Genomic DNA, 13,015 nt, shown 5'->3' with positions numbered 1-13,015 from the left:
GGAAGGAATATGAATGCTTCCACAGTAGTCATAAAAGGGTGCCTGTACAGAGAGCATGCACGTGTCCCCAAATTCAAATCCCAACTGACACTGAGCATCCTCTCATTCACTTCAATGGAAAGGCATGTTGGCGTGCTATTTTTCAACCGAAAACATTTCTCAGGCCACCACATCAAATATTTGACCTGTCACATAGCAGTTGACAGAGTTATTCAGCAAAAACGTTTTTGAGGTAAGTTGATCTAATTTTCTGCTGTTAGAAAATAAGTATATGTCAGATTTTAGAAAGTTGTATATACAAGTCGTGTTGTACATGTTATCAGAGGTATTCTAGGTAATGTAATCCATTCGTTTGGTGAATTGATCTACTTTTGGTAGGTTAGTATGAATGAAAATGTCAAATGTAGCACAGGAGTGCAAGACGCCCCCCTAATTAATAGGCCTCTAGCCTATTAATATTGTTGTTATAAATAATGTTATTATTATTAAATGATGTATCTATTTATTGTATTATGTATGTTCATCAACATTTTTTTATTATAAATGTCATTAAATTGCATTAAAATGTATGAATAAACCACATTTCTAATGCCTAATATTATGCCAAAATGGATGTAGCCTATGCATATATTTCAAGAATTAATTTTAAAATATGAATAACTACTTTTATAAGATTGAGACTCATTTTACACTCTATGATTAATTATTTAAGATTAAAATGACAAGTGAGGCAATATTCGATGGGGGGGCATCTTGCACCCCCAGTGGGGGCATCTTGCACTCCGGGTGGTGGAAGATGCCCCCTTAACACCATTTTTTTTACTTAAATGCTATTAAAGTGTAAAGTCTTCAACATAACTAACATGTATATACTAAATTCAGTAATAAATATGTATTTAATAAGCCACAAATTGACATTGTCCTTAGGGGGGGCATCTTTGGGTCCTCTACTCTACACCCGTCATATATTGACATGCGCTGTTTATTGTCATCTGAAAATCAATTAACATAGCCTAGCCTACTGTCCAATAGATAATATAAAGGTTATATATAACACCTCTCTAGAAGTCGTGTAACTTTGAAACCGTATCATGGCTCCATGGAAATTATGTCTCTATTTGAATCTTACTTTCAGTTTCCATTACCAACCTGTGTAGCTCTGTCCACCCTAGATACTACTGACGATCTACACTGATCTTAATTCCCATTGGCTCAGCCCCCGCAGAGAACAATTATTTGTTGACGCGAGGAACAAGTCTGCTCTTTTGTGACCGACAGTTGGAGAGTTGAGAACATCGAGGCTATCTGCGAACTACAGTAAACAAATGGCCTAGTCGATATATTGTTTTAAGGTATATCCAACGGCCAACTTAAACATGAAGTTGATCATCTCGCTTCTTCTGGGGATTTCTGGAGCGTATGCTGGTCAGTAAATCATGTAGAAAATTGAAGGTTTCGGATGGGTATAACATCTAGACTTCCTGTATTTATTTTCACGTAGGCTCCGTGAAAGGGGAAAGGTAGCCTTTTGTAGGCTACAAATTGTAAGCTGAAGTTCGTCAAACTGTGATCTTTGTGAATTTTTTTTTATTTTTTTATTTTTTAGCAGGCCTACACTCAGTACGGAAACTCCGACTCCGCGATTAATTGCATTAGGCTATGTAGGCTAGTTCAATTTCACACAATTTCACAACACGTGACTGTTGTTTGTTGTACAAAAACAACTTGAGTAGCTAGATAAGCTTTGAGATTTGTTGTCTTTTACACTTTATTGTAACATACCAGTTCTGCCTGGTAACTAGTTACACCTTGGTAGGAAGAGACTCACCTACAGAACCAATCAGAGGACAGCAGGAACTTTCTTTTTTAGAGGATTAGGTGATGGTTCAGTGATGGTTTTAACATTGTATAAGACATTCCTATCAGGAATGACCACATTAGAACCTGAGAGGTTTGGGACAGGCCTATGCTGCTAAAGTCTGATCTCTCACTAGACACACCCAGGACATGAACTCAGACTGAGGAACATTTGTTTCAGTGTGATGTTCAGGTTCATATTTCTGGTGGTTGAGCGTGAGGATATAAGCAGGGCTACACATCTTTAGAGCTTGTGTGATGATAGCAGAAATATGATGGGATGCAAAGTGCAGGTGACCTGTTGAATGTATTACTAGTTATGCCAGACTCAGTATCCTGAGGAGGAACAGACAGGCCAGCCAGCCAAGTGACTGAACCACGTGATTTCTCAGAAACAGCGTCGGGGGGGATGACAGACTGCTGCCTGTAGGTGGCACTGTGACCCAGCTCATCCCTCGTCTGGTTGGCAGAATCTGAGGGTGTGTTTCTTATTGTGCTGATTTTGATCAAGGAACTATCCAGCCGTGAGCGTTGAGCTGAGTTCACAGGTTTAATAACTGAACAATCTGGATATCCCTGCTGGACTCACATCCCACAATGCTCTCTGAGAGTTTGAGAGTTCCAGAACACGGCCCCTAAATCTGAATAGAAGAGGTGTAAATACTGGTGAGCATAGATGCTGGTTGGTTGGCCCTTTAGCCCATGCAGAAACATCTTCTGGTTTACATGTGAACCAGGGGCTTCAGTTGACTAGAGATGAAGTCCCATTATGACAGTGTGACTCATGAAGAGTAACAGACATGTATCAATGTTCTGTGTTCCTCTCAGCTGTGAGGAACGTCATGACAACTCCATGATGTGACAGAGTGTTGACGGCCATCTCAGGAGTGGGAGAGAAACTCAAAATGGAGGAGGACCAGGATGTGATGCTCACCTCATCATAGCCATCTGCGCTCGTGTGTGTGTGTGTGTGTGTGTGTGTGTGTGTGTGTATGCAGGTACTTTCCAATCCTCTGCATCATGTGGTATTCCTGGTGTGTTTTCTGGTTTGATGCCATATCAATGTCATACAAGCCAGAATCAGCATGGTTCTGGTAGAGGTCTGGTCAGAGGTGGAGGTCTGGTCAGAGGTGGAGGTCTGGTCAGAGGTGGAGGCCTGGTCAGAGGTGGAGGGCTGGTCAGGTGTTGGAGGTCTGGTCAGGTGTTGGAGGGCTGGTCAGGTGTTGGAGGGGCAGACTGGGACATGCTCTATAGCTACTCTCTTGAATAGTGGCGTGCAGCTTCACATGCTGTAACAACAACAAATTCTACCGACATTGGTCATGTGCTGGTCAGCATTACGTTAAATCCATTAATTGATTATGACTAGTTATCTTGTAAAGCAGGTGGGCAATCAGCTAATTTAGGCTCAGCTGTTTGGCGCTGTATGAGACTTACTTCACAACAGAGACAAATAAATTCTAGTTTGGCAACTGAGGCTTAGGGGGCAAACAATACACTTGTTTGGTTTATGTGTTACCTGGCTGGTTAGCTGTCATCACTCGGGCACTCTGGATGGGGAAAGGGCAGGGGAGGAGTAGCGCGCCTCCTTTTGTGTCCACTTTTCGCTTGGGGCATTATTATTACACGCTTTTGATCGAGAATTGATCGATGTCACCATGGGCCACATACGTACAGTAGGCCTACACCGTAAAAAATAATCATAAAAAAAGTAACTTTCAAATGGGCACTTGCCTTGTCCAGAGGGCAAAGGGCAGGTGCTCTAGCACCACCTCGTGTCTATCTGTGCACGTCCCTGCTCTTGAATCGGATCTCAGTTTACAGCTCAAGCTGATGTGTTTTAAAGTTTTCTCTCTCTGTGTCTCAATGCTGCTTCTGCAGGTTGGTTGTGTGTTTGAGAATGAATGGGTTGCCGATTTTAAAATAAACAAATAAAGGTATGTGTGGTTGTGGGCTGAGCTGCTATTTTCATTTTGTTGCATAAAAGTTCAATTTAAAGTAAAACAATTTATTCATTACACGGATACAAGCGGCCAAAATGAGTTTTCTCCAGAGGGTGGCTGGGGTCTCCCTGAGAGATCGGGTGAGAAGTTCAGTCATCCGGGAGAGACTCGGAGTAGAGCCGCTGCTCCTTTGCGTCGAAAGCAGCCAGTTGAGATGGTTCGGGCATCTAGTGAGGATACCTCCTGGACGCCTCCCTAGGGAGGTGTTCCAGGCGTGTCCGGCTGGGAGGAGGCCGCGGGGTAGACCCAGGACTAGGTGGTGGGATTACATCTCCGCACTGGCCTGTGAGCGGCTAAAGATTCCCCAGGCAGAGCTGGTTGATGCTGCCAGGGAAAGGGATGTCTGAGGCCCCCTGCTGGAGCTGCTGCCTCCGCGACCCGACCCCGGATAAGCGGTTGAAGATGGATGGATGGACACCACAATCTAGGATTTTGAATTTGAGTAAATTGTCATTCTGTGCTTGTAGCAGGCCATAATGCCTGTCCTTTGCTAACAGCGACGGCATTGCCATTGATTGTCAAGCCAGAAATACCATCAGTACTCCACACGGTGGCGCTATTTCTCCACAAATAATCCCAAGATAATCTTTCTGAAAGAAATTGTCTCTGGCTCTGATGCTGTCTGTCACAAATACATTTTAAACACAAACTGCATTCAACAGACCTGCATGGACATCATGTAGGGTTTAGCCAACAATGATCTCAGCATCTGCATGTGTTCCCCTTGTCTTCCTCCAGTGACACACTCCCTCAAGTACTTCCTCACCGCCTCCTCTGAAGTTCCCAACTTCCCAGAGTTTGTGGCTGTGGGGATGGTGGATGATATTCAGATGGTCTACTACGACAGCAACAACCAGAGAGCCGTGCCCAAACAGGACTGGATGATCAAGGCAGCTGAAGACTACCCTCAGTACTGGGAGAGGGAAACTGGTAGATGTTTGGGTTACCAGCAGGCATTCAAGTACAACCTTGAAGTTTTGAAGCAGCGTTTCAACCAGAGTGGAGGTAAGCACCAGCCTTTTCAGATCAGGTTGGGTCTTTTATCTGCAGTCATGTTCACCTTTTACAAGGTTGATTTCACGGTGGGGTTAGAAAGAGCATCACTTGTGCCTCAGAACCAAGAACATCAGAGACGTCCTGAAGCTCCACCCAGCTCCTCATCAGAGCCTTCATCTGCTAACTTCAGCATCACAACGTTACACAGAGCAGGACCTACAACCTGCTGCTGCTTAAATGAGGAGAATGTTAGTGTCACACTCAGGGTGTGCGCACACACACACACACACACACACGCACACATGCACTCACACACACGCAAAAACACACACACACGCACACACACACACACAGTGTTGGATGTAACCCTGCACTGCTGTTCTGTGAGACAGTGTTCAGAGAGTAGCAGACTGTAGCCATGTAGAGCACAGCACACACACTCAGTACAACATCCCACTGTTATTAACACCACCAGTGGGATTATTAAACATGCTGGTTTGAATGTAGACTCATATGTTTGCTTCTCAGACATACCCAGACTGTGATCCCACAGACAGTAGTTAGAGAGCTGGTCCAGTCTAGACGCTTGTCTGGGTGACGGCCTCTGATGTTGACAGACCTGAAACACACAAAAACCCCAGGTGACATCACTGAGCATGACAACAACAACACCACTTATTCTTATTCTTATTATCATAACCATCAACATGACATCATCACAATGAGCCCGTCTTCACCCATCGACATGACATCATCACAGTGAGCCAGTCTTCAGGTTGATGCTAGAATGGATCGTCCAGATGGAGGGTGGGAGGGAACTGGGTCAGACGTGGACACAGGGACCCGGCTGATTTACAAAACTGGACCCAGGAGTGGAGCTACTCGGACGGCGCTGAGTGGGTGTGCTCCGCATATCACAATACCCCTGCTCAGGCACGCTATAACACACACACACACACATGTCATAGTAACACTACTGTACTGAACACAGTGGCTACCTCCACGGATGTCACCATGGCAACATCACCCGGGGTAGATACACCCTCTCTCTGGGTCTCCATGGTAACGCTGCCTGTCTGGTCTGTCAGTCTGTATGTGAAGGTGGTGTGACATCACCCAGTAGAGAGTCTGTGTGTGTGTGTGTGTGTGTGTGTGTGTGTGTGTGTGTGTGTGTGTGTGTGTGTGTGTGTGTGTGTGTATACACATTCATTCATAAATTCATTCCACCCTCAGAATGAATCTGGAGAACGTAGTGACAGTAATGATTACGACACACATTCTCTCTCTCTCTCTCTCTCTCTCTCTCTCTCTCTCTCTCTCTCTCTCTCTCTCTCTCTCTCTCAGGAGTGCACATAGTCCAGTTGATGACTGGTTGTGAGTGGGATGAGGAGACTGGAGAAACAGAGGGGTATCATCAGTATGGTTATGATGGAGAAGACTTCCTCATCTTAGACCTGAAGAACCTGAGATGGATCGCTCCAAAATTCCAGGCCTTCATCACCAAAATGAGGTGGGACCATGACAGAGCTGACCTTGAGTACAGGAAACACTACTACACCCAGACCTGCATTGAGTGGCTGAAGAAGTATGTGGACTACGGGAAGAGCAGTTTGAAGAGGACAGGTAGAGACATGTGACCTTGCTATGGAACAATGTCTTTTTTTTTGTAACTGCATTCAATGTGCTTTTACCTGTAGATGTAACATTGCTAATAATGTTATTTAAAAAAAAAAAAACATATTTCTTTACCTTTTACATACAATCAACTGTCGCTCTGTCTCTCCCTTGCGCTCCCTCTCCCTCCCTCTCTCATTCTGTCTCTCTTTCCCTCTTCCACTCGCTCCCTCACTCTCCTTCTATCCCTCCATCTCTCTCTTTCTCTCCTCTCTCTCCCCCTCTCTCTCCATCTCTCCCTCTCTATCTCTCTCTCCATCTCTCTCTCTCTCTCTCTCTCTCCATCTCTCTCTGTCTCCCTCTCTCTCTCCATCTCTCTCTCTCTCTCTCCATCTCTCTGTCTCCCTCTCTCTCCATCTCTCTCTCTCTCTCTCTCTCTCTCTCTCCCTCCCTCTCTCTCTCTCTCTCTCCAGTCCCTCCCTCTGTGTCTCTCCTCCAGAAGAGCCCCTCCTCTCCAGTGACCTGCCATGCTACAGGCTTCTACCCCAGAGGAGTCATGGTGTTCTGGAGGAGAGATGGAGAGGAGGTGTTCGAGGACGTGGACTATAGAGAGGTTCTCCCCAACCAGGACGGAACCTTCCAGACCAGTGTTCGCCTGACAGTGAAGCCTGAGGACGTGGACAGCGGGAGGTGGGAGTGTGTGGTTCAAGTCTCAGGGATCCAGGAGGACTTTGTCACCAAGCTGGAGCGCTCTGTGGTGAAGACCAACTGGCCTGACCCAGGTAACCCAGGTAAGACTGACAGGAGGAAAGACCCATGAAAGAGAGAATGACCATAGAATGAGAGAGAGAATCACAATAGGATGTCCTCTTTAAACACAGATTATAGTATACATTCATAGTATTATTATTATTATTAGTAGTAGTAGTAGTATTAGTAGTAGTAGTAGTAGTAGTAGTAGTATTAGTAGTATTAGTAGTATTACTTATATTATTATTATTATTATTATTCCATCCATCCATCTTCATCCGCTTATCCGGGGTCGGGTCGCGGAGGCAGCAGCTCCAGCAGGGGGCCCCAGACATCCCTTTCCCTAGCAGCATCAACCAGCTCTGCCTGGGGAATCTTTAGCCGCTCACAGGCCAGTGCGGAGATGTAGTCCCGCCACCTAGTCCTGGGTCTACCCTGCGGCCTCCTCCCAGCCGGACACGCCTGGAACACCTCCCTAGGGAGGCGCCCAGGAGGCATCCTCACTAGATGCCCGAACCACCTCAACTGGCTCCTTTCGACGCAAAGGAGCAGCGGCTCTACTCCGAGTCTCTCCCGGATGACTGAACTTCTCACCAGATCTCGAGAAAACTCATTTCGGCCGCTTGTATCCGTGATCTCGTTCTTTCGGTCATGACCCATCCTTCATGACCATAGGTGAGGGTGGGGACGAAGATAGACCGGTAGATCGAGAGCTTTGCCTTTTGGCTCCGCTCTCTTTTCGTCACAACAGTGCGGTAAAGCGACTGCAGAACCGCACCAGCTGCTCCGATTCTCCGGCCAAACTCCCTCTCCATGGTTCCCTCACTCGTGAACAAGTACTCACTTGGGGTAAGGACTCATTTCCTACTCGGAGCGGACAGGCCACCGGTTTCCTGCTGAGAACCATGGCCTCAGATTTAGAAGTGCTTATTCTCATCCCATCCGCTTCACACTTAGTTGCGAACCTATCCAGAGAGTGCTGGAGGTCGCAGGCAGCTGATGCCATCAGGACCACATCATCTGCAAAAAGCAGCGACGTGATCCCCAGCTCACCGAACTGCAAACCCACCTCCCCACGGCTACGCCTCGATATCCTGTCCATGAAAATCACAAACAGGATTGGTGAAAAAGCGCAGCCCTGGCGGAGGCCAACCCCCACCGGAAAGGAAGACGACTTACTGCCGAGGACCCGGACACAGCTCTCGCTCTGGGTGTACAGGGATTGGATGGCCCTAAGTAGGGACCCCCTCACCCCATACTCCCGCATAACCCTCCACAAGACCTCTCGAGGGACCCGGTCGTAAGCCTTCTCCAAGTCCACAAAACACATGTAGACAGGTTGGGCAAACTCCCAAGCCCCCTCCAAGATCCTTGCGAGAGTGAAGAGCTGGTCGTTAGTTCCACGACCAGGACGAAATCCGCATTGTTCCTCTTCGATCTGAGGTTCGACTATCGGCTATCTATTATTATTATTGTTATTATTATTATTATTATTATTATTATTATCATTGCTGTTATTATTGCTGTTATTATTGCTGTTATTATTATTATTATCATTGCTGTTATTATTGCTGTTATTATTATTATCATTGCTGTTATTATTGCTGTTATTATTATTATTACATATCCTCTGGTCTTTGTCTATCAGTGTTCTATCCTGTTCATCTTTCAGAGGAGACCACATTCCAACACACACACACTCTTAGACATGATGTACAAGTATAAGAAAGATGGAATGACACATCCTTCTAACCAACAGAATATCATCACTTCCCTGTGTAGTAACACTAAGTAATATACCACCACCCTATTTCCTGTGTTCTGATCTCCCTCTGTGCTACTGTCTTTATATTCTTAACATATGATAATAAGCTCATTCACACAAAGGTACAATTCTGAATTTCAATGAGACTTACATGGTGGTAAAAGAGGTTAAATAGTTAACATAATGAGTTGCATCAAGCTATATAAAAGACACTGGTGGCCTAAGTATGTGTCTGAGGATTGTTTGAGATGAAAGTGAAACATCACCAGCATGTGACTGTAACCGAATTGAACTGGTTTAAGTCATTCTTCAGTATAAATACCGCTCACCTGGACCTCGAATTGCTAGCTTTTCAGTGGCATAGCTGGCTAATGTGGTGTTGATGGGAGGTGGTCACATGTCTTTTCAGTGGCATAGCTGGCTAATGTGGTGTTGATGGGAGGTGGTCACATGTCTTTGTTAGTCAGACGACCCGAGATGGAGCCCAGCATGGGGCAAGTGAGGGTGGAAGCAGCACTGACGAGAGACGCAGTGACACCGGTTACATGAGGTTCCAGCTGCAGTCTGAATGTTCTGTGTTGGTTGTTACAGGTTCCTCTGGCCTCATCATTGGAGGGGTGGTGGTTCTTCTCCTGGGCATCTGCATCATCTCTGGAGTGGTCATTTGGAGGAAGAAGACTGAATATCGGAAATATAAAATGACCATTTTGGAAGGTATTGTTTCCTATCACATTAATAATGCTGTGTCTTCTTTAATAAGAGTGAATATTGTGTCCTAAGCATTTCACACACATCTTGCACTCGCGTGAGCGCACACACACACACACACACACACACACTGTACACACATACATATATTCATTTTAGTATGTATACCTGTACTTACTGTATGTGTATACTAAATATAGTATCTATGCTCATGCAAATTGCCACACATGCACTGATCGATTGCCACACAGTGCATGTTCACCTCATGTAGTACCTGAACTTACTGTGTCATGTTGTTCATCACTGCAGGTGATACACACAGCAGTGGATCCTCCAGCAGTGGATCCTCCAGCAGTACAGTGTCGTCTTCTCTCTCTGATGGTTCCTCTGTGAGTATCTCAGGGGAGGTGTTTCAGAGGGAGGTACATGGAGACAGGGGTAGGACCCAGATGCAGACTCTGGAGACAGGGGAAGGAGATTCATTGGGTTTTAATCCAACGGGAACATGACAAACTAAAATGAAGGAGAGCCAATGAGAGGAAGGAGGTGCAAGATGGCGGGTAAACGAGACGAGCCCACAGGAGGGCAGACAGTGAAGGGTTAACGAGACGAGCCCACAGGAGGGCAGACAGTGAAGGGTTAACGAGACGAGCCCACAGGAGGGCAGACAGTGAAGGGTTAACGAGACAACAAGGACACAGCACAGAGAAACAGGCACCAAGATAAAACACACAGATACACAGGGAAGAGCTAGAGGGGTGTGAACAGAGGGACTGCATTCCGAATCGCGTACTTCTATACTATATAGTGTGCCAAAAATGTATGTAGTACTGTATGTCCCAATACATAGTATGCCACATGCAGTATGGCAAACATACCAGGATGTCCTACTACATCTGGTCATATTTTGCAGTACGCAAGCCAGCAGGCTTTTTCTGGCTATTCAGACCCACAATCCTGTGCACAGCAGAAATTACGTCACATGTGCGAGTTGCGACAGCTGTGGACAAATGTCACTTTGTGGATGGCGACGGATGCGGTCAAATTTCAGTGCTCAGTGTTATGACAAAGTAGTATGTGCCAATCGGATGCGTACTGCGTGCAAAGTGCATACTTTTTAGGGGCAGTTGTAGTACAGTATGTACTGGTAGTACAAAGTAGAAGTATGTAATTCGTAACGCAGCCAGGGGCTTGAGGGGTACTCCGCAGAGTGGGGGTGTGACAGGAAGTGAGGAAACAGGAAGCAGGGCAGACCAGGAGTGAAGACGACACAAGACAACCGTCAGAAGAATCACAAGGAGCAGGGCAGAACGTGACAGAAAGACTGGCTCCAAGTATATCACTTCAAGTTCAAATTGAAGTAGGCTTATTTGTAGTATGTACAAGGAGCTGATACAATGTAAATGTGTTCGCACATCAACCGTGTAATAACAAATATGTTGGGCTGTCCTGGGTGAGATATGTAAGTAAGTAAGTACTGAGGTGTAGTTTTAACAGGATGTTTAACATGAGGTCAGTGTATACCCTAGTGTTGTTCACATTGTTGTTCTGTGTGTGTGTGTGTGTGTGCGTGTGTGTGTGTGTGTGTGTGTGTGTGTGTCCTCACAGAATAGCAGCAGAGACTAGAGGAGGAAGAGGAGACAGCCAACTAACTCAACAATCAGATTCATATGCAGCGCAGCAGGAAGACACATTTACCCAAAACAGCTGATGTCAGTAGATGACTAATAAAACAGCTGTGTCTCTGATGATGTCAATAGATGACTAATGATCTACAGTAATGATGAATAATTATAGTTTGCAAAGTAATGCAAGCGAATGTGAAACTTCTTTCTTTGAAATATATAGAAAAATACATTTATTTTCCAGGCTCATCAAGTATGTTTTCTCTCTGTTTCTGCACTACTTCCTGCTCTCATACTGTAAATATGATAATTAGTAGGGCGTGTCTTCCTGCTGTCTTACTGTAAATATGATCATTAGTAGGGCGTGTCTTCTCAGATGAGGTCACCTGACTGTCCTATCAGGAGCGGGGTGATGATGTCACGGTCATGTTTAGACCACAGCCCAGTCTGTCCGTCCAGATGAACACATTCCTCTGTGTTGATCCGTCTCTCAACACTGACAGAAGAATCCTACAGTTTGACCATAGAGATTACGTTGATACTGTCTATCTGGGCTTGGTTTAATACTCAGTTCTGATTGGCTACAGAAGCATGTATTCATTCTGGAGAACCACTCTCCCTCCAAGCTGGGGTTAGGGTTGGGCTGACCCCCCCTCTCTGGTGCCTGTCTGCTCCTCAGAGGACCCTGATGCTCTGCTACATCTCTGTAAAGCTCAGTGATGCTCTGCTACATCTCTGTAAAGCTCAGTGATGCTCTGCTACATCTCTGTAAAGCTCAGTGATGCTCTGCTACATCTCTGTAAAGCTCAGTGATGCTCTGCTACATCTCTGTGAAGCCGTTACCCGTCACAAACTACCGTCACTATTCACCTGTTTAGTAACTTTAACATGTTGGGAGAGGTTGTCTTTTATGTGCTTGTGGGCTCTCACTTTTTATTTTTATTATTATGTGTTGTGAAATGATTTTACGTTTCCAATCGTGTGTGAATACTTTCATTTCTCAAAATAATCAAATCAGTAATCAAAATTGATTTATTTTCTGTTCTATAAGAAATAGATTTGATTTTCTGTTCTATTAGAAATAGATTGCCTATTTTCCCCTCGTCAATAAAATAATAATAATAAAATAATAAAATAATAATAAAATAAAATGGGTTTGATAAGTCAACTTGAGTGTTTATTTTGTGTTTCTTATTGTGTTGATAAGGAGCTCGGGGAGTTTCAGCCAGTTAACAGACAGTTGGGCTCTCCCACCTCCCAAAGGATGAATGAAGGACTCCTCCACTTCCCAAACTCCAGGGGAACCCCTGACTACAGAGAGGACAAGAGTTCTGTCTTTACTTCACAGCCCAGACAAGGATCTAGAGCAGTGGAGGACACAGGATAGACAGACAGTAATATTGGTATAGGATATACAGGATAGACAGTAATATTGGTATAGGATATACAGGATAGACAGTTATATTTGTATAGGATATACAGGATAGACAGTAATATTGCTCAGGGTAGACAGTGGTATTCTACTGTTGGTCAGGTAGACTGTGGTATTCTACTGTTGGTCAGGTAGACTGGTATCAGTGGAGGCTCATCCATTGAGGCAGGGGAGGACAGTCCTCAGTTTTTGGAGAGAAGAGAGGGATTAAAATATAAATATATGAATTTATTTATTCATAATTAATATTATCTCAGTTTTGTTC

The 13,015-nt window shown here is 45.0% G+C and overlaps 1 protein-coding gene across 1 annotated transcript; it reads left to right on the top strand.

The window, feature by feature from the left end:
- Window positions 1-1,278: 1,278 nt before the first annotated feature.
- Window positions 1,279-12,421, top strand: LOC311328023 (major histocompatibility complex class I-related gene protein-like). The gene is made up of 7 exons (XM_084461139.1): window positions 1,279-1,425; window positions 4,599-4,865; window positions 6,201-6,479; window positions 6,944-7,261; window positions 9,577-9,699; window positions 10,003-10,082; window positions 11,302-12,421. The coding sequence occupies exons 1-7, from the start codon at window positions 1,377-1,379 to the stop codon at window positions 11,317-11,319; spliced, it is 1,134 nt and encodes a 377-aa protein (XP_084317265.1). The 5' UTR covers window positions 1,279-1,376; the 3' UTR covers window positions 11,320-12,421.
- The last annotated feature ends 594 nt before the right edge of the window (window positions 12,422-13,015 follow it).

This window comes from Borostomias antarcticus (assembly GCF_949987555.1).
Source record: "Borostomias antarcticus genome assembly, chromosome: 36".
Classification (NCBI taxonomy): Eukaryota; Metazoa; Chordata; class Actinopteri; order Stomiiformes; family Stomiidae; genus Borostomias; species Borostomias antarcticus.
The sequence above is the reverse complement of the archived record's forward strand: the minus strand, read 5'-3'. Positions and strand labels throughout refer to the sequence as shown.

Coding starts and splice junctions, on each gene's coding strand:
- LOC311328023 (XM_084461139.1), top strand. CDS start 1,377: ATGAAGTTGATCATCTCGCTTCTTCTGGGGATTTCTGGAGCGTATGCT. Junction 6,480..6,943: donor GAGCAGTTTGAAGAGGACAG/GTAGAGACATGT, acceptor CTCTCTCTCCAG/TCCCTCCCTCTGTGTCTCTC. Junction 9,700..10,002: donor TAAAATGACCATTTTGGAAG/GTATTGTTTCCT, acceptor TCATCACTGCAG/GTGATACACACAGCAGTGGA.